Here is a 20,434-nt window from a genome sequence, read left to right as displayed (position 1 = left end):
ATGTCCTCCTCAGGCTCTGCTCAATGGCTAACAGGCAGCGTGCAGCTAACTGGATTCCGCTCCAACTTGAAGGAGAGGCAATGCAGCCAAGTCTGGTATCAGCGCCTGGGCTCAGGTATTGGTCTGAGGGCTTAGGGCTGGAGCCACGTGCGTGTTTGGATGCAAGAGACTAAGTGACTGATGACTGACAGTGGGCAGGCCCGTAAACAGACCAGCAGACTGACAGGTAGACAGACGGACACTTCAAGACCATTAAAGCAAGGTCATCTGATCTGTTTTTTGTGGAGGGCCATTTGACCTCATCGACCCCCACCCTCAGCATCCCCGACACTCGGGAGTTTTGCCTGCTGGCATCCCTACAGCCCCATCCAGAGATACTTTATTCCTTATATCATTCTTTCTGCACGAATATTAATGATCAGAATCCTTGCATGCATAAACGAATCGTCAAAAAAAAAAAAGCCAGCAAACATATTGCATTTTCTCGAATGTTGTTTCAGCTACGAGTGACATCATAGGCAGTCGAGACGCTGTTATCGCAGCGGCAATCAATTTATCCTTAATGCTAAATGGCAACTGTGCGTTTGAGTTATGTGAGTGGGTTAGATGATGCCCAGCCACATGGCAATACTTCCACTGTTTACCTAGCCCACAAGTCATTTGGTATTAAAAAGTGAATAGAAAAGTGAGCTTTTGCTTGTCGACCACAATTGATGTTGTAGCTCTATTCGTGGACCTCATGACCCCATCCTTTAAATTATACTGAGCATTTTTTTTGTCTCTTAAAAATTTGAACGCCACAAATTTGTTCACTTGTATGACCACTATGCTGCGATTGCCACGTCTCTCGCAAAAGTCAGCTGGGATAGACTCTAGCTCACCCACAACCCAAATGAGGACAAGCACCATAGAAACTGGATGGATGGATGGATGACCATTATGTTTAAGTTTCACAAAACATTGCTTGTACAGTTAGTGGGAACAGTTTCACCCTGAAACAGATTCTTTCCTATGTGAACATTATTATGAATGAGTTCAACCGGTGTCTGGAAATGGATATTGTTACCATCTTTGAGGTTTCACGCATCAGTGAACCTACATTTATCACAAGGGTGTACATTCCAAACCTATCCGAAATAGGTGAAAATCTGCTATCTTTTATTTAAAAGAAGTTTTCCGTCCCCCACACAAAACACTTTAAGCACATCATAATCGTATTTGAACACCCCAAAACAAATAAAGCATAAAATGTATAGAAAATACTGCGCTTATCGTCATGTGCGTGTACATGCATGTGTCTTTAAGAGGCGGGGCCTGGCGGGATTGGGTGTGATGTCAGCAAGTCTGCTTGCGAGTGTCTGGGTGTGAGCGGCGCCCGACAGCAGCATTGTGCGACTCTCCCGAAGTTCAATAAAAGTGCATCGGTGACTGTGGCTCTCCTTTCCCATATGCGGAGGCAGTACAGTAAGAGAACGATTTTATTTATTTTTTTAAATTTAAATCTGCTCTTTGATTGTCCAATGTCCGGTTTGCTATTATTTTCCTCCTCATGTAACCCACCTCATTCTTCTCTCCATCACTCGCCCAACTCTTTCCACTCCACATATGACTGGAGAACAGTGCAAGGGTGCTGATGGAGGTTTAGACGCCAGTGGAAAGAGGAGATGGGCGTAAGGTTTTAATACAGCTGGGGTGTGTGTGGTGTTGGAAGAGGCGGAATCGGGAAGGAGTGGGGGGGTTTGCGTTTCTGGCATCCTGTTTTGGACACACTAAATAGGACTTGTTTAGGTTTAAAGCTTACCTCGAGAGAGATTATGAAACTCCACTTGCAGGGTTGGTGGCAGAGGATCATTACTGGATGCACGGAGGGGGGATAAACCATACCAGTAAGGCTCTACGGAGGCCTGCAAGACACTAGTCTTTTCAAGTGACCCCCAGAATGGCCTTAGTTTAATGCAACTTATCAGATAGTGAAATCCAGTCTTGCAATAATATTTGAGAATGATTCTGCCATGTGTGATCCGTCTTACACAGCAGACTATTTGTAGATGGGGCTCGAGTTAAATGAGCCAAAATAGACGTCAGCTCGCAACAACAGCTGTCTTTGTGTTGCCATATGAGCAAAGCTAAATATACACGACAATCATTCCAAGACATCACATGGATCATATTCCCTTCACGGCTTAATTTACACTTCCTCGTTTAGGTTATGAATTTTCATTTTTTTTTTTTTTTTTTTTTTTTTTTTAAAGGGGGGCGTGAAGCAAAATTGTTCTTCACTCTCGATGAATGGCACCGCCATGGCTTCGCTGGATGATATTAAAACAGGTCACGAAGGATAACAAGCACAGCTGCTTTGCACTGTTTTTGCTTTGTCTTGACCCACAAATGTAAATTCATTCAAAAAACATACACGTCCCTGTGGAGGGGCCTGACTTTGAAATGTTAGGCCTACTGTCATGTCTAGGACACGGCCCAGGGGAACACATGAAAAGCAATCAGTCACTTTGGAGAGGCTTGTATTAATGAACATGGTCAGAGAGCAGGGACGAACCAGAGGAAAGACATAGCATTAAATGTTAAAGGTTGACCCCACTTTACTGAGGCCCTGCTGAGAGGAGAAGGAAGACTGAGAGGAGGCAATAAAAGGTGAGACACCGAACAGGAGGAAAAATGAGGAAGCTCCAAACATGAGGATATTGCTTGGAAAATAAAGAATAATGGTGAGGGCTGCAAGTGAAACAATTGGTCAATGCAGGAGAAAGGGTGGCAGAGAGGACTGGAGGAATTTGAGCAGGCAAGAAAAAAAAAGGGTCAACTCAGGAAGATTTTCAGCTGTGCCCCTCCATTCTGATCTTATCTGACTTTGCTGGATTGGGGTGTGCAAAAAAAAAAAAAAAAAAAAAAAAAGAAAACGCTTTCCTACCTTTGTAAATTATCCCGCCAGTTTCACCTTCACCTGACAATGCACACACACACTTGCATGCATTCAGACGTGCACCCAAATAATAATAAAAAAAAAAAAACAAAAAAAGAAAAAGTCTAGGAAAAGAGAAAAAAAATGCTTGGGAGTAATGCTGCATGTACGGGACAACAAGGTTCAAAGGAAAATCAAATACACTGATCTTGTCCGCAAATAAATTGGAGTCCCAGACAGATACATTAGCACGTCTGTCTGAAAGGATTAACACAGATCTTCCGCAGATAAAGCAGCTGGGCATTTTGTGCCAATAAAGTCATCCCCTGTGACATGTGCTTGTTTAAAAGGATCAGCAGGATTCACGTTGGCCAAAATGTGCTTGGTCTGAGTTCAAGTGTAGCAGACTGTGTAAAAAGTGATGAGAAAATGTTTGGCTGGGAGGTGAGATTAGACTTTGAAAAAGGCCACCATTAGAGTTGTCGTTCTAGCAGTGTGATAATGACCGTACAACATTGTTTACTCATATGTTTGTTAGTTACCGTAGGTGGCTACTTTCCACTTCATGGCGGTGGATGAAAAGAAGTGCAGTACTGGTACCATTGTGATTATCTGTGGTGTACGGTTTAACTGATGCCATTAAAAATCCCGGTATCACACATTTATTACACATTTTCTTGTTATCCATGTTAAAAAGTGAGCATACAGTACATAGGTCACTTTTTAAATCCAAGCTTTCCAATGCCAAACAATGTTATTATCATTGCTTGTTCCCAGTGATAAAATATACATGACAAATTGCAGCATTACCTTTCATCAATATGTTCAATTCTTATATTTCGCATTATGAGAGCCACATTGTACACATCAATCTGTTTCCAGCATGCACTCATCCCCGTCTCTGTCCTTGCCTCTAATTGAAACAATCACAACCACATGGAAGTGGGGGGAAAAAAACAAAGATATAACCATCTCTGTTCCGCAAGAAGCATCACTTATGTCTGGATCGAAGAACAACAAAAACAGCTAGCCAAACAATGACAGTTGCCATTAAAAATACACCGTACATACTGTATCAATGTGTGCGCTTGTGTGTGTGTGTGCATTCAATTCGCTTGTAGCTGATACACAATTACACACAAATGCTTAGCTGGATGACCATTAGATCACTGCAGTGAAGGCTAAATGTCTTGCATCAAAACCTCCAGATGTGCAAGGAAATATAAGGACAGATGCAGGAGGTGGGGACACATTTGAGGGCAGCCAATAAAAGATGTCTGCCAAATAGGTTGTCCACATGTTAATGATATGCCTTCAAAAGACTGAGCCAGAAATACTCCCCGCCTACAAAAATACTCATGTATAATTTTTTAAACAATGAGTGTATAAAAAATGCCATTATGCAGATACAAAAAAAAGACTGAGATGGGCTGTGTATCGAGAAATGTAGGGATGTTCAAGCATGGCACTGGATATGCCTGAGGTAATTCAAGATGCAGGTCCACACACACAACCAAGTTAGCTTAAAATGCAAAAAATGATCAAAAGTTTCAACTTGTCTCGCATGTTCCAGGCATCTGCTTCATACCAACCACATTTTTTACTTCAAGTTCTAAAAATACATAGTTTTTGAAAGCTGTTCTCCAAAGCTGACACCTCAACAAATCTCATGAGACAATTAACTATGAGTGCATTTTGCTTTTCTTGAGCGTGGCTTAGTGAGGTCACAACAGAAGGGCATCAGTGATGGAAAAGGAGGAAAAATCTGATTCTAACAATAGCACCAAAAATTGAACCCTATGACGACATAGTGGAACACCTGCCTTTCCTCATTGCTCAGTGGAAATGTTACTTAGCGCAGAATATACAGCGCATCATGTGTTCAGTATAACATTGTGTGTCTTCATGGAAAGACGCTCACCTCTCAAGCACCTGCAAATAATGCAGAGAACACAATTGATACTTTTGAAGTGATAAATATACTGAGTGTGAAAATGTGATATAAGAAGTCAACTCGCCTTCAGCAAGTCTTTCTCCACTTGTGTACCATCCCTTACGGTGCTGAATCGATCAACCGCATCAAATATCGATACGCTTTCTATTCAATGAAAATCAAACACGTGTGCATTTACAAATTACAATGATTTTTACATTTTGACATGAATGCATGTGATCTGAGCAAACGAAACAAGGTGGCTTCAAAACAGCAAATCAGCAGCCTCTTTACCCTGCAAGTACTCCTCTGTGTCTCCCCATTTCTGTTTACAACATATGCTACCCCCACACCCACAATGCAGGCTGAACTTATCGAATGTTTATACAATGGAAGATGACTGGTCACAATATGGAAGCATTCAGGAGCCAGATCCCTGGCTGAAAAGAGTGGAGTGGAAGTTTCGAACAGTTAATAAATGTTCGAATTGACAGTCGTACCAAAAGATAATCATTTTCAAATTTTTAGTAGATAATAAATAAAAATTGTCCAAACACTGAAGCAACAATGTTAGTGAAACACAAATTTGGAGTCCCTGCCAAAACGTTTGGCCACAATGTACTTGGCTTTTTTGTTTTCTTCTTTTACTTTTATTAACAACAGAAAAGTATAGACAACCAAGTAAACCTCCTCCTTTTGTTTTGCAAATGTAATAATAGCAACAGAAAACAAACTCCATATTTTGTGGACAGAAAATACAGAGTAGCAGCCAGAATTTTTGACACGTGTGCAAGTGTACCTAATGTTGTGGGTGGTGTGTACAGTCTTTAAATAGATAGAAAAGAGACAGATTGGAAAGAGAGAGAAAGAACTGTCACTACAGGATTTAAGGCATCTGGAGGGGTGGGGGGGGGGGGGGGGGAAATGAGGTAAAATTAGGTGAGAGATTTTGAGAGGTCAAAGTTAGAGAGAAAGCAGGCGCACCACACAAACATGAACCCTCCTTCCCATACACTGGTATTAAGTTGTTGAGAGTCATCCTAGCCCCAATTCCTCCTTGCTCTTAGGGCAAAACAACACAGAGCAGTGATGCTGAGGGCTCGTTCAAAGGTCTCCGCATCATTTTTATGAGGGCTACTCTCATTAAAGAGGAGCGGGTAGAGTGACAAGCCAGTTGGGCTAAAGGGGGAAGGTGATGGGGGGGGGGCTTTCACATTGCACAGCAGCACCGACGTTGGTCAGGGGGCGGAGGGGGGCGACATCTGGATCGCCAACCTTCACACTTCCAGCAACTCGTAGCTCCAAAAGACAAATATCCTGAGAAGTTGCCACTCCAGGAGAGATGAAGGGATGAATGACGACCTGTGCTCCAAATCTGCCTTTTTGTTTTCACATCACTGCTTCTTATCTGTCCGGTAAAGCCATCTGAGGCCCGTAGTGCAGCTGGACTCAGATGCACTACATTCCTAATGCACTAAATAGATTGTAAATAAACCCCAAAGGCCTGATATGAAATGCATTTCCATGCGTACGCTCCGTGTTGGACATTTTAACAGATGACGGAATTTACCTCAAAGGCTGTTTGGGTGCTTTGCAACTATGTTGAAGGATTGTCTGCATTGCACCAAAGTGCAGAAACTTGATTTTTACAGTTCAGACTGGCTGTAAATTTAAAGAAGTTATGAGCAGTAAAGCAGATGACTGTGTGACCTTACAATGGCATCAAGCAGCAAGAGGGTCAGTGGCTGTGTTCCACATTTGTTTCGCTGTTTAACTTGTCACCTGCCACTTGTGATAATTAAAGACATCTTCCAAAGAGTTTCCATATTCACAAAGTGTCTGCTCAGCACTGCTCAAGAGAGGCCCGCCTTTCTCACGTATTCTCAGGGGAAACATTTTGGGGCACCCACATTTAAAATTTCTCTTTTTTTTTAATTATTATTTTTATTTTATTTTTTTTTTTAAAAAGGGGGTTGAAAGGAAATGTATTGTAACAGACGTAGTAGTTTTTTTTGTTTTTTTTCTTTAAATTCAGAGTAGCAACAAGCATCTTGACAGGAACGGCGCGCTCTCCCCTCATTTAAGAGTCCCTGTCCGTCATTATCCGTCAGCTTTGAGGTCTCGGAGATCCAAAGCGCAGATGGAGGTTTGCATTAAGTGCAAGTGGATTAAATACGGCAACTTAAACAAAAAACAGTGCACTACTTGTCTGCAATGCTATGGCACAAATCCTCCGGGCAACATTACTGTGCAATGTAAAATTAGCTGGCATTGAAAAAGGCGTTCCAAACAATTACAAAAAGTATCTCGGATACCATTAAAAATAAACAGATTAAAAAGAAATCAGTTACTATAGCACCAATTTCCACATAGTCAATCAAGGGATTTTAATCAAATGTGAAAAAAAGTGCCAAACCGCTTTGTATAAGAAGCATTCCTAATATTTTTATTTTCTAACTTACCTTAATAAACCAAAATTAAAACACCCCTCAGTACTTGAATGATAAATAAATGACTTCACTGTCTGCCATAGCACCAAGCCAAAACAGAAAACAAATATTTTTTTAATTTTTTTTATAAAATCATTGGATAGTAATGCATCCAGCAGATGATGTGAAAGTGTCCTAACCATACTATGATCATGACTTTGTGTGTGTTTGTGTGTGTGAGGGGGGACACATCCAGACTTCCCGACTGGATGCTCAGCCCTTTGCTCCTTTGTGCGTTTCTTGTGGGCCCTTGAGGCCTTTCGCAGGCTGCGGAACGGCCGGTTTGGTTCTGACTGTTTATTTTTCAAAAATGTCGGCCTGACTATTAAATGCACGACGCAAACTTTAATAAGACTGCTGATGAGAGGCCGAGGGGCTTTGGGTTCTGGATATGGTTTGTGTGCATGTGCGTCCATATGAAAACTGTTATTCCTGAAACATATACATTTTGTAATTTAGGAACACATTAGGGTCATACCTGCAACTGCAACTTCATGTTTACCATTACGGTTATATGCAGCAGATGTTTCTTGGCGGCTGTGTGGGTTTTAAGTCTGTAACACTATTATTCAGTTGCAGCTAACAGGTTAGTTGGAATTTGATCAACCCTTACAAAAACACACTTGTGTCCAAAACAACTTCCGAGACAGAGACACCACCAGAAACATCTCCAATATGAATATCCTCAACTGTTCAAGCGGTCCCTTCATTGTCTGCACATAAACTGCAATTACACGCGAGAAAGCGTTCCAATATTCAAAATACAGCAAAAAATAATCAAGATAAGCACATCATTTTCATTGCCCTGAAAGCAGCCAACGTACCATCTGAAGCAGTAAAGTGACCTCGTGGAAGCTACTTTCATTCTGAATTCTTTTCCCCTTCTTCCACACAGAACTTACAGAAGTGTTCACACAGCCAATTCGGCTCCGCGCAATTAGATAATTACACGACATTGCCAAAAGGATTCTCTCACCTGCCTTGACTCGGATATGAAATTAAGTGGCATCCCATTCCTAATCCATAGTGGTCAATATGACGTTGGTCCACCCTTTGCAGATATAACAGCTTCAACTCTTCTGGGAAGGCTGTCTACAAGGTTTTGGAGTGTGTTCATTGGGATGTTTGACCATTCTTCCAGAAGTGCATTTGTGAGGGCACACACTGACGTCAGACAAGAAGGCCTGGCTCTCACTCTCCACTCCAATTCATCCCGAAGGTGTTCCATCAGGTTGAGGTCAGGACTGGCAGGCTAGTCAAGGTCACCCACACCAAACTCTGTCACCCATGTCTTCATGGACCTTTCTTTGTGCATATTGGAAGAAGTAGGGGCCAGCTCCAAACTGTTCCCACAAAGTTGGGAGCATGGAATTGTCCAAAATCTCTTTGTATGCTGAAGCATTCAGAATTCCTTTCACTTGAACAAAGGGACCAAGTCCTGCTCCATAAAAACAACCCCACACCATAATCCCCCCTCCACCAAACTTTACACTAGGCACAATGCTGTCAGACAAGTGCCATTCTCCTGGAAACCACCAAACCCAGACTCGTCCATCAGCCAGATGGAGAAGAGAGATTCGTCACTCCATAGAACACGTCTCCACTGCTCTAGAATCCAGTGGTGGTGTGCTTTACACCAATGCACCGACACTTTGCATTGCACTTGGTGATGTTTGGCTTGGATGCAGCTGCTTGGCCATGGAAACCCATTCCATGAACCTCTCTGTGCACTGTTCTTGAGCTAATCTGAAGGCCCCATGAAGTTTGGAAGTCTGTAGCGATTGACTCGGCAGAAAGTTGCCGACCTCTTCGCACTATGCGCCTTTCACCGACAGTCAACGCAGATACCTTAGCCAAAGCATCCACAATCCATTCACATTTGGTGGCGTAACTCGCCCGGTGTTGCCTCGTAGTCTTAGTAAAGCTGTGTTCGCCATCTGTCATCCATCGCTCCTACGCCGCTTCCAACTTCACTTTGAACGCCCTGTTTACACTTATGTCCAGCGGTTGGAGTTCCTTCGTCAAGGATCCGGGAATGATGGCAAGCTCCGAGTTAATTTGCTGCACTTGATTTTTCACAGCGGCTGTGAGATGGGCACAAATGGAGTTACAGATCAACAGGGACGGTGATGCGTGGAAAAAAAGCATCCGGTCTACATACACGTCACTCAGCCACTCTCTCCTTTTCTCCTCGTCCATCCAGCCCTTTGGATTGGCCTTAACGATGACTTCGGCTGGAAACCTTTCTTTAGAAGAAAAACTCTTTACATCTAATACATAGGAATTGAATCCCTTGGTCCTTTTTTAAAATGTTTCATATATTTAAGTGCCGGGTTAATGTTCACACTGAGCATAATGTCCATCCATCAATTTTCTACACCACCTTATTCTCACTAAGGTCACGGGTTTATGGAGCCTCTCCCAACTAACTGCGGGGAGGAGGCGGGGTACACCATGAACTGTTGCCAGCCAATCGCAGGGCACATATAAACAAACAACAACTCACACGCACATTCATACCTACGGGCAATTTAGAGTTTTCAATTAACCTACCGTGCGTGTTTTTGGGATGTGGGAGGAAACCAGAGTCCATCCATCCATCCATTTTCTACCGCTTATCCGGGTCGGGTCGCGGGGGCAGTAGCTTTAGCAGGGACGCCCAGACCAGCCGAAGGACGTAGTCTCTCCAGCGTGTCCTGGGTCGTCCCCGGGGTCTCCTCCCGGTGGGACGTGCCTGGAACACCTCACCAGGGAGGCGTCCGGGAGGCATCCGAATCAGATGCCCCAGCCACCTCATCTGGCTCCTCTCAATGCGGAGGAGCAGCGGCTCTACTCTGAGATCCTCCCGGATGACCGAGCTTCTCACCCTATCTCTAAGGGAGAGCCCGGACACCCTGCGGAGGAAACTCATTTCGGCCGCTTGTATCCGGGATCTTGTTCTTTCGGTCACGACCCACAGCTCGTGACCATAGGTGAGGCTAGGAACGAAGATCGACCGGTAAATTGAGAGCTTCGCCTTTCGGCTTAGCTCCTTCTTTACCACAACGGACCGATACAAAGTCTGCATCACTGCAGACGCTGCACCGATCCGCCTGTCGATCTCCCGTTCCATTCTTCCCTCACTCGTGAACAAGACCCCAAGATACTTGAACTCCTCCACTTGGGGCAGGATCTCATCCCCGACCTGGAGAGGGCATGCCACCCTTTTCCGACTGAGGACCATGGTCTCAGATTTGTCTGGTCCCTCACCTCGGACCTGTTTGTCATGGGTGACAACTTAGCACCTAGGATCACTGGGACACACAAACCCCTCCACCACGACAAGGTGACGGCTCAAGGAGGCGGGAAACCAGAGTACCCGCAGAAAACCCACGTAGGTACGGGGAGAACATGCAAACTCCACACAGGTGAGGCCGGATTTGAACTTGGGTCCTCAGAACTGTGAGGCGGATGTGGTAACCAGTCGTACACCGTTCCACCGTGCATAATGTTACAGTAGCAAACAATAATATTAAATAAAACTTCTGCCCAATTTTGTATAAACATTTCGGCATACTACTGTACTATATTTTAATATCAGTCATGAGGGTGGTACTTCGAGAACCTAGTATTTTTTGAAGTGGTACTTGGTGTAAAAGGTTTTAGAACCACTGAGGTAGGAGAAGCACAAAACTCACATAAGTCTTTAAACAGTCATAAAGCAGAACAAATCTAAAGTGAGAAACCCAGAAAAAAACTAATTTCCTGCATTTATAGTTTTCAAATGGCCATTAATGACCCTTATTAGGCCCAGTGTATTCTTCCGGGGGCTAACTGCCTGATTTATTATGGCTTTAAAAACAAATGCAGCTCGGGGTGGGGGGTGTCGACCCCATCCTGGGTCTCAGTCTGCCCCTAAAGCTGTCTTTGCCTCCGTCTCCAACTCCAGGCAGGGGAGCAGGAAGAGCGCAATGCTCCCCTCTGGCTCAGAGGTGAGATGGAGACCAGAGTGATGGTTGTGTGCGCCCAGTATCATTGTGTGAGGCCAATATCAGCATCACACAATCAGTGTGGGGAGTCCACGTTTGTAGAAAACTTTATCTTATTTTCATATGTTGCGTGTCAAGGAACCCTGCCATGAACATGCCCTCTCCATTATACAAATACACACAAACATTCTTATCTGGAGGTTTGTGTTGCCATTCGGTGTGTTAATGAGCTCTTATCTGATGGTAATAGATCTGACCACACAGTCAGGGGTCTGACCTCATGTCCCCATGCATAGTAACACAAAACACTTGGTTGCCTTATCCTCACTGTGGAACTTAAACTATGATTCACAGGGATAGACATTTAACTATTTGAATGTCCTCAATCAACTATGAAAATTAAACATCACTATTTTTTTAAATATCAATTTCAAAGCGATTGGATAATCTCCTGTAAAGACCCTGTAAAGTGAAATCATAGACTTCTTTCTAAATACATTATTAGATCTTTGCTGAAGATGTGCAAACAACGTACAAAGACTGATAACCATGTAGTACTCAATTGTGGAAACACATTGTATAAAGTTAAACTGTTTTTCACCATTTCAGTTTTCCTGATTTTTTGGGGGGCCTGGCTAAAACAGTGGTTGGTGCCATTCTGTATGCAAAGTCAAACCTTTACATTTTTCTTTTAATAAAATATAGTGTGCACAGTGAAGTCGTGTTTTGCAGGTCTGTCTCACAGCTCTATTGGTTTGGAATCTCAGCTGGGATTTGCATATTCTTCCCATGCTTGCGTGGGTTTGTTCCGGGTACTCATGGCTTCCTCCCACAATCCAAAAAACAAGCAAATTAAGTTGATTAAAGACTAAATTATCCATAGGTGTGTCTGGTTGTGGTGCAGCAAAAACCACAACAAAATACATTGTGGACATTAGCCATCACTCAAAATCGTAGTTCAAGGAGCATCAGAGCAATCATTTTTTGCTTTTTCTTTGGCTTTTGGTAGCTCTTTGCCACAGTTATTCCGAAAAATGGTTAGCTACGGTTGCAAAATGGATTGTGTTCAATATCAGGGGCCGCACTGGAATGACTGAGAGTCATCTGACTGTTTTTTGAGAAGGGTTTTAACTGAATTTCACCAACAGCCAACAGTCACAAGTTACTGCCCTAAAATTATTAAAAGGTGCCTCTGAATGGCATTTAAAATTTGGATTTGTGCCCAAGAGCGGGCAGAGTCGATGCAGCCCGCTCTACCTCCACCCCCAGCTGAATCAAACCTGTTAAAGAGCTTTTAAAAAGCAAATGGCAAAATGGCAGCGGTGACAATACAGTCGGCGTACTCAGGACACGGCCAACGCTCACATGGTTGTAATTATCCCAGACTGGAACAGTGTTTTTGTCCACGTGCAAGTAATGAATATGTGTGTGCGCACATACATGTGTGTGTGTGGGTGCGCTTGCGAAGCGGGTGTTAATGGCAAACACCTGAAGCTTGTAAGAAGCGCTGCACTGTGTTTGACTTGGCGACTGCTGGCTGGTTGTTTGTGCAAGTGTAAAAGTGTCACAATAGCCTGAGAGCACACACAAGCTAAATCCTCCCACCCCTTCTTACCAAAGTAGTGTCCTCCTAGTTTTAGAACAGAGTGGCTGTTACTAACATCTTGTGCCAATGACATAACCAGCATCACTTGTGGCTTGCGATGTGGCTGAAATGCCGCCCCCTGTTGGTCCCGTTTGTTGATGCATGCTGAAAGGAGAGCACCCTGATGTTGGGGGGCAAAGCCGCCATGGGCAGAGAAGTAAATGCCACTCGTGCTGCATGTGGTGCTGTATCTCCCACACACACATCCAAGCGCAGAGGCTTCAGGTTTCAAATGGTGTGATCTGGTGCTAAAGGAGGATGAGGATCTCCTCTTACAGTGTCGTGTTGAGAGAGAAGCCCAGTTCAGCCTCACAAAGACTTTGCTTCAATTTATGAGAGGCACGCAAGGCCAGCAAATAAGCCTTGGAACATTTTCCACTTATGAGTCTCACAAATAAAAACAACGGTGCTCACGCACATAGTTCATTTCCCGAGCAAACAAACAAACACCACAATCTGCAGACAAACGCCTACAACGATTTATTGTGCAATCTAATTGTTGAGACATGAAAACATACCAAGTCCACAGGCACTGTGACGCACCACTGCTGTAAAGGTTTGAACAAAACAAAAGACTATAGCTAACAAACAGAAAATGATTCAAGAAAATTTCAATTAAGACGCTGAATTCTTGCAGTTACGCAACAGCTGAGTCAAAGCAGACAGACCTCTATTTGAAGAGCTATCAATCATTTCATAATGTGAATTTCCCCCTGAGCCAGATCCTGTCCTTGACTTATATTCAAAATATTTCAAATCATAAAAATTGTAACAATTAAATGCATGGGCAATTATATAATATCACAACAAGGTGATTAGGGTTGCACACAGAACATCTTAGGTAATGCTACATTTACATGGATGCCAGTACGTTCCCTCCAGGTCTGTCATGATCTGGTGGAGTCCCTCGTGTTTATCACAGTCTGGCATGTTTTACACATTCCGATAAGGCTCTCAAGAGATGAAACGTGGACAACGGGCAGCTTTGGTGCATGTTTGTGGCCATGGCAGCCAGGCGGGCTTTAAAACCCCTTTCAGACATCGGATGTCATCATATGTCAGACTGTAGTACTGTGCAAAGGTTTCCCCACTTTAATGTTTAAGATAATCAAACAAATGTAAATATCAGACAAGCATAACCAAAGTAAACATAAAATGCACTTTTTAAATGATTTTATTTATTAATGGGGAAAAAAGTATTCAAAGTTACCACCTGGCCCTTTGTGAAAAAGTAATTGTCGACGATGCAAAAAAAAAAAAATAATAATAAAAAAATACAAAACAAATGTAAGATGGGGGTAACACACCATATCTGTCGAGCCTCTAAACTGTCACACGTGATTGAAAGCGACAGAACAGAACCATACAACCTAACGTGGCAAAATGTGCACCAAACGCAGCAGAATGTGACAAAATCTGAAAGGACCGCAAGTTACCAGGGAATGCTTCCCTTCCCACTATGGGCCACCAAGTTTTGTTGTGTTCTTCACATTTTACGACAGTTGACTCGGTTTTTCATGCAGAACGTGACTGCCATGGATTTTTTTTGACTGTTTCAAAATCTGGCCAGGCATCCACTTTAATCACAGCGTGTCATTTTTGCCAATCCCGTCCTCCAGCGCTTTCTCTTGTCCATCCTATTTTGTCCACAGTGGCCTAAAACGTGATTGCCTTCAGACTCATACTAAACATAGTATAAGGGACAAGAAGAGGAAGTGCCTCACGCTCAAGCCACACGCCTATTCGGTAAACAAACTCAGTGCAGCTCAGATTCTGACTAACACACATCATGGCAACATGCTTTTTGGCAGAACGGCAAACGTGTTAACTAATTTTAAATGACATTGAAAATGGAAACGTAAGTGAGGTATGAAAAGGCAACATTCAGCGGCATTTAAACAGTCTATCAGACTCTTTCGATGGAGACAAAGCCATAACAACTATTGTTTTTTTTTTTTTAAATATTATAACACTTGTTCAAACTCTTATAGTGTCTGCATACAGCATTTCCTTAAAAGAAGACAAACACTTGATGTTGCACTTCTCATCCCCACCCTATGAGATCAATAAAGCCCTGAGCTGTATAAAGATGTAGTAATATTTGAATAAATGATAAAAAGAAAAAGAAAAAAAAAACAGGTTGGTTCGAATCAACTTTTTATGAGGCTGCATACAGTCGGAGCCACACTTGCGCTAAAAGCATCAGGAGCTTTGGCTGTGGCTGGTCCAGTCAGTCAGAGGCAGCGTTCCATCTTGGCAAACAACACCTCACACTTTAAAACAGAATGTGTTGACAACAGGCCAGAAATTCCACTTGTGAACACTTTCACCTGTTCCAACTGTTGTTGGACGGGTGAAAATGGGGAGCCATGAGTGGAAATTCCCAAAAACCTGCAGATAGCCATCTTAAAAAAATAAAAAATAAAAATGCACTATTTTGATATGTGCACAAAGTGCTTACTTTTGCAGGAACTAGGAAAATATACAAACAAACTTTAATCATGTCGCTTCACGTTAAAAGATACCCACAAAAACAGCTATGTCAGGATTTTCCAAAGCTCAAGATGCAAACCAGTGTAAATGTGGTTCCTTGCCAGGTTTAAAAATTACAAAAATAAAGACACTGAAGCATCTGAAGTCCAACACCCTTAAGGTTGTATAATTCGGAATCACCTAAATTGATTTTTTCGACACTATGCCGTAAAGGTGCACGAAACTTCAGGGTTCAGATTTACACATTAAACATCAGCGACCCTTGGAGACTTCAACTCAGCGACCATTTAAGGATCTCTGTGCTTTTAGGATTTTTCTTTGGCTTTTTGCAGCACACAACGACAACAACAAACAATTACATAAGTGGATTAATGTTAGTATTAGTAGCAGTAGTATTAGTAATACTCCAGGCAGCTCAAAAGTGCACTAGCACCTTTGTAATACTTCTGACCACACATAATCATTTTATGTAAAGGTTAGAGTAATACATTGTTGTACTATTACCGTGGTTAAGTTACTTTTACACTTGTATTGTGGTTGGAAAGGTCAAAAAGTTGCTAAAATTATTAGAACAGTACATAAAAGGTTCATGATAGCAAGAATTTGACCCTGCAAAAGAATATTGCTACTTCTGTTATTTCTTATGGAAAGAAATCTCTTCTTTCTTTTTTACTCCATTTCATTCATCATTTCTACTCTGGCAAAGGGAAGCATGCAAGTTAGAATTGTATTTGATGGTTGTTCTATGTCTGTTAATTCAATATGCACATGACGAACATCTTGAAATCAGATATAAGACCCTTATGTCCAGGAAGGAACTATGTTTGACCTTAGAGGTTTCACAGTAATGCATTGCAATATTTTTACATCATACGAGTAAAACGTTTGGACGTGCCTTCTCATTACATAGAATGAAAACATGTCCAAACTGTTGAAAAGGACTGTATAAACTGATGATGGATAAACATCAGAACAGACGTGAATCTATTGCAGTAAACATCCATCCATCCATTTTCTGAGCCGCTTCTCCTCACTAGGGTCGTGGGCGTGCTGGAGACTATCCCAGCTGTCATCGGGCAGGAGGCGGGGTACACCCTGAACTGGTTGCCAGCCAATCACAGGGCACATAGAAACAAACAACCATTCGCACTCACAGTCATGCCTACGGGCAAGTTAGAGTCTCCAATTAATGCATGTTTTTGGGATGTGGGAGGAAACCGGAGTGCCCGGAGAAAACCCACGCAGGCACGGGGAGAACATGCAAACTCCACGCAGGCGGGGCCGGGGATTGAACCCGGGTCCTCAGAACTGTGAGGCTGATGCTCTAACCAGTGCCGCCTGCAGTAAACATGAATCAAAAATTCAATTGCCAAGACAATGTGCGCCTGACAACGCTTACAGCATTGTTTTCTGACAACTGTAACAAACTGACCTGGGACACCAAGCATGTATAATCTAACATCGTGCTTTGTGAGTGCGGACCAGTAAATATCACAACTGGAGACAAAGTCAGGTTTAGTAGCATAAATTTGGGTCAATTTGATTAAATAAAAACATTTAAACCTCATCCATCCCCCATTTCTTCTGGTGTCCCCCAGAGCTCTGTCTTCGGCCCCCTCTTCTTGATCACATTCTACCTTCCATCCATCCATTTTCTGTACCGCTTATCCTCACTAGGGTAGGGGGCGTGCTGGAGCCTATCCCAGCTATCTTCAGGCGAGAGGTACACCCTGAACCGGTCTCCAGCCAATCGCAGGGCACATATAAACAAAAAAAACATTCACACTCACATTCACACCTATGGGCAATTTAGAGTCTTCAATCAACCTACCACGCATGTTTTTGGGATGTGAGAGGAAACCGGAGTACCCAAAGAAAACCCAGGCAGGGAAGGGGAGAACATGCAAACTCCACACAGGCGGGCCGGGATTTGAACACCAGTCGTCAGAACTCTGAGGCAGATGTGATAATCAGTCGGTCACCGTGCCGCCTACATTCTACCTATTGCCAATATTTTCCTTAAATTCAACTCACACATTCACTGTTATGCAGATGACACCTAGCTCTACATCTCCACCAAACCCACCATCACTCTTCCTCCTTCCTCCCTTACTGGGGTCCACAGAACTGTGAGGCAGATGTGCTAACCAGTCGTCTACCATGCCACCTTTCCCATATAATTTCCCATTTAATTGATGTTTTGTTATAGTTATTGCATTGATTCATTTTATTTTAACTATGTTTATTCAGGGACCTTGAGTGGCTTGAAAGGCACCAACGAATACAATTAATTATTATTATTTTTATTATAAACTGTTCATAAAATGGGTCTGATCATCTAAATCCGAAGACTAAACAACACAGTCTGCTCAAACTAATAGCACACAAAAATACATGTGTTCATATCTGTATAAAAAATAATATGTAAACATTCACAGGAAAGGGAGGAAAATCAAATTGAACCCTTGGATTTAATAATGGGTTGAACCTCCTTTGGGAGTAATAACTTCAACCAAACGTGTCCTGTAATTGCAGATCAGACATGCACAATGATCAGGATGAATTTTGAACCATTACTCTTTACAAAACTGTTGCAGTTCAGGAAGATTTCTGAGATGTCAGAATCCCAATCAGGTTCAGGTCAGGACTTTGACTGGACCACTCCAGAAAACGTATTTTCTTCTTCTGAAGCCATTCTGTTGTTGATTTGCTTCTGTGTTTTGGATCATTGTCCTGTGGCAACACCCACCCTCTTTTGAGCTTTAACAGTTTGACAGATTGCCTCAAGTTCTTCTGCAAAATATCTTGATAAACGTGGAAATTAATTTTTCCATTGATGATAGCAAGCTGTCCAGGTCATGAGGTAGCTAAATTCTTGTGATTTAGATGATCAGACCACATTTTATGTCAAATGTAAGTAATTCTAAAGGGTTCTAACATTCTTTTTCCTCTCGCTGTACATGTAACACCAGCCCAGTTAAGTATAGCACTTCACATTGAGTTCAGAGGGAAACAAGAGGGAGTTACAATGTGTGGATCACAACTTCCCTTTGCATCAGGAAGAAGCCCAATGGATCAAAATGAGCATCTCCCACTGGCAGAAGTGTGAGTGTTCGATTACCGATGTCACAATAAAAGCTTACGGAACATATTTGAAGGCTCCAACACAGAAAAAGAAACACACGGACCAGTGCCAAAGGCATCACTGGCAAACACACAATTGGCTTTCACACGGTCACTGATGTAAGAACCATTTGAGTGTTCAATTACTTTGATGAAGACAGAGAGAAACATACCTGGAGGACAGGCACATTCTTGCCCAACATCTCGAGTTGTTCTGCTTTTTGGCATCAGCACCATGACTTTCTGCGTTATACACAAACAGCAATACAAAGTTATTAGTGAATTTATGCTCACTAACCACTTCATTAGGCAGCAAAAGAAAACAATATTGTTCTGGTTAAAGCATTTTGATACAGCTCCTCTATTGGATCTCTTTTGTTTCTGTTCCCCCGATTACATGATTTCATGTCATCAGTAGCAGGCATAAGTGAACTCAGCACCTGCTTGGGTCCCTGCAACCAATAACAGTTAAAAGCCTCAAGTATTGAGGAAGGACAGAATAACATTAAACAGACATGACAGCGATACAACACTGCTGGAGTAAGTTTAAAGTAGGTATATGAATGGTCAATAACCAATTACTGGCAGAAATAGGGGGCCCCAAAATGTTGCTTAGGGCCCCATGCAGGTGAGGGGAAGCTCTTATCAGTGGTTGTCAAACTAATATTATGAGCTTCAACGACAGACTAATTGGACAAATGCAAGTGTTTGATTCCACACAGGGAATGTAATTGAGCCACGATTACACAAAAAAAAAATACATTCTTCATCCAGGTACGCAGCTTTTACGCACAATAGTCATCGTCAATGCAACCCAAAGCCTGTCTGTCAACGTGTTTTAAGTCACGACAAGTACCTCTTCCACTAGCTTCCCCACGGAGGTGCTCAGCTCCGGAACCAGACTGCCATCCTCGTCGAAGAAACTCCCGTGCGCCGGGTTGAATTGAGTCGCTCGGTCCAGTTCCATCTTCAGTCTCTGCTCCAACTGGAGAGTCTTGAAGCTCATCAGCAGACACACGCTGATTGAGCTCAGGGACATGAGCACGCACACGGCCACGGCGAGCCCGGGAGACCACCGGTGGACGGTGGGCTTGGGTGCGCACTGACATACAGACGACTTGCTGTCCCCGGCAGAGTCGTGCAAGGAATCCATGCTGAAATCCCTGTTTTAGAAGTTGAAAAAGTGGACGGAATGGGAATTACGCGTCTGGGTGGTGATACTCCTTAACAGCCTCCGTGGACTAAAATGGACGGGTGTGACACAGCCACATCATCCCTCCACAGGCTTTTAATGTTCTGGTATTGGAACAGGAGGTGTGCAACTGGTCCACGCCGCGAACAGATGCGTGCGATGCGGATCCCAAAGGGGTAAGGAGGTGCCTCTTGACGTGTTGCTTGCTGCGTTACAAGGTTGACTGTCTATGTCTTGCGCCGACTAAGTGCAACAAGCACTGAAGCGCATGCAATTGTTTGCCTCATTAAAAGTTGCACATTCAACTCCAGATAAGACCGCCCTTGACCACGTGGGACACCACAGATTGACAGATGATAGGTAGACAGCAAATTGTTCCAGAACGCCCGGTTGCTGTAGACCAAAGCCCACAGCAGCCCACGCCCAAATCAATAAGATCGCCTCAAGCGCATATTGACCACAGTATCACGTTCTTCGATCTTTGCTAATTATTTAATTTGCGGCAATGAACACCTACATGTCCCATGCCTAACAAATGGCAAATGAGTGAGTCTGGATCAGGTGCAATGTAGGCCTGTTTTAAGGTATGTAGGGACCATTCATGTCTCTGTTTTTTTTTTTTTTAGTAAGAGTAGATTTTAAACGTATATTACGGGTTACCGAACTGTAAATAC

General features: G+C 43.0%; 1 protein-coding gene across 2 annotated transcripts in view; it reads right to left on the bottom strand.

The window, feature by feature from the left end:
* LOC133484367 (uncharacterized) overlaps window positions 1–20,224 on the bottom strand; it is a 44,563-nt gene extending 24,339 nt beyond the window's left edge. Inside the window, exons 1-3 of one of the 2 annotated variants that reach the window (XM_061786796.1) lie at window positions 19,425–20,208; window positions 18,742–18,811; window positions 5,832–9,423 (exon numbers count right to left, since the gene is read on the bottom strand). In XM_061786796.1, the coding sequence (XP_061642780.1) occupies window positions 9,293–9,423; window positions 18,742–18,811; window positions 19,425–19,721 (498 nt within the window). In that variant the 5' untranslated portion in view covers window positions 19,722–20,208 and the 3' untranslated portion in view covers window positions 5,832–9,292. Of the gene's footprint in view, window positions 1–5,831; window positions 9,424–18,741; window positions 18,812–19,424 lie in introns of those variants that run through there. The other variant, XM_061786795.1, reaches the window with a different exon arrangement.
* Between the last annotated feature and the right edge of the window lie 210 nt (window positions 20,225–20,434).

This window comes from Phyllopteryx taeniolatus, chromosome 10, assembly GCF_024500385.1.
Source record: "Phyllopteryx taeniolatus isolate TA_2022b chromosome 10, UOR_Ptae_1.2, whole genome shotgun sequence".
NCBI lineage: Eukaryota > Metazoa > Chordata > Actinopteri > Syngnathiformes > Syngnathidae > Phyllopteryx > Phyllopteryx taeniolatus.
The sequence above is the reverse complement of the archived record's forward strand: the minus strand, read 5'-3'. Positions and strand labels throughout refer to the sequence as shown.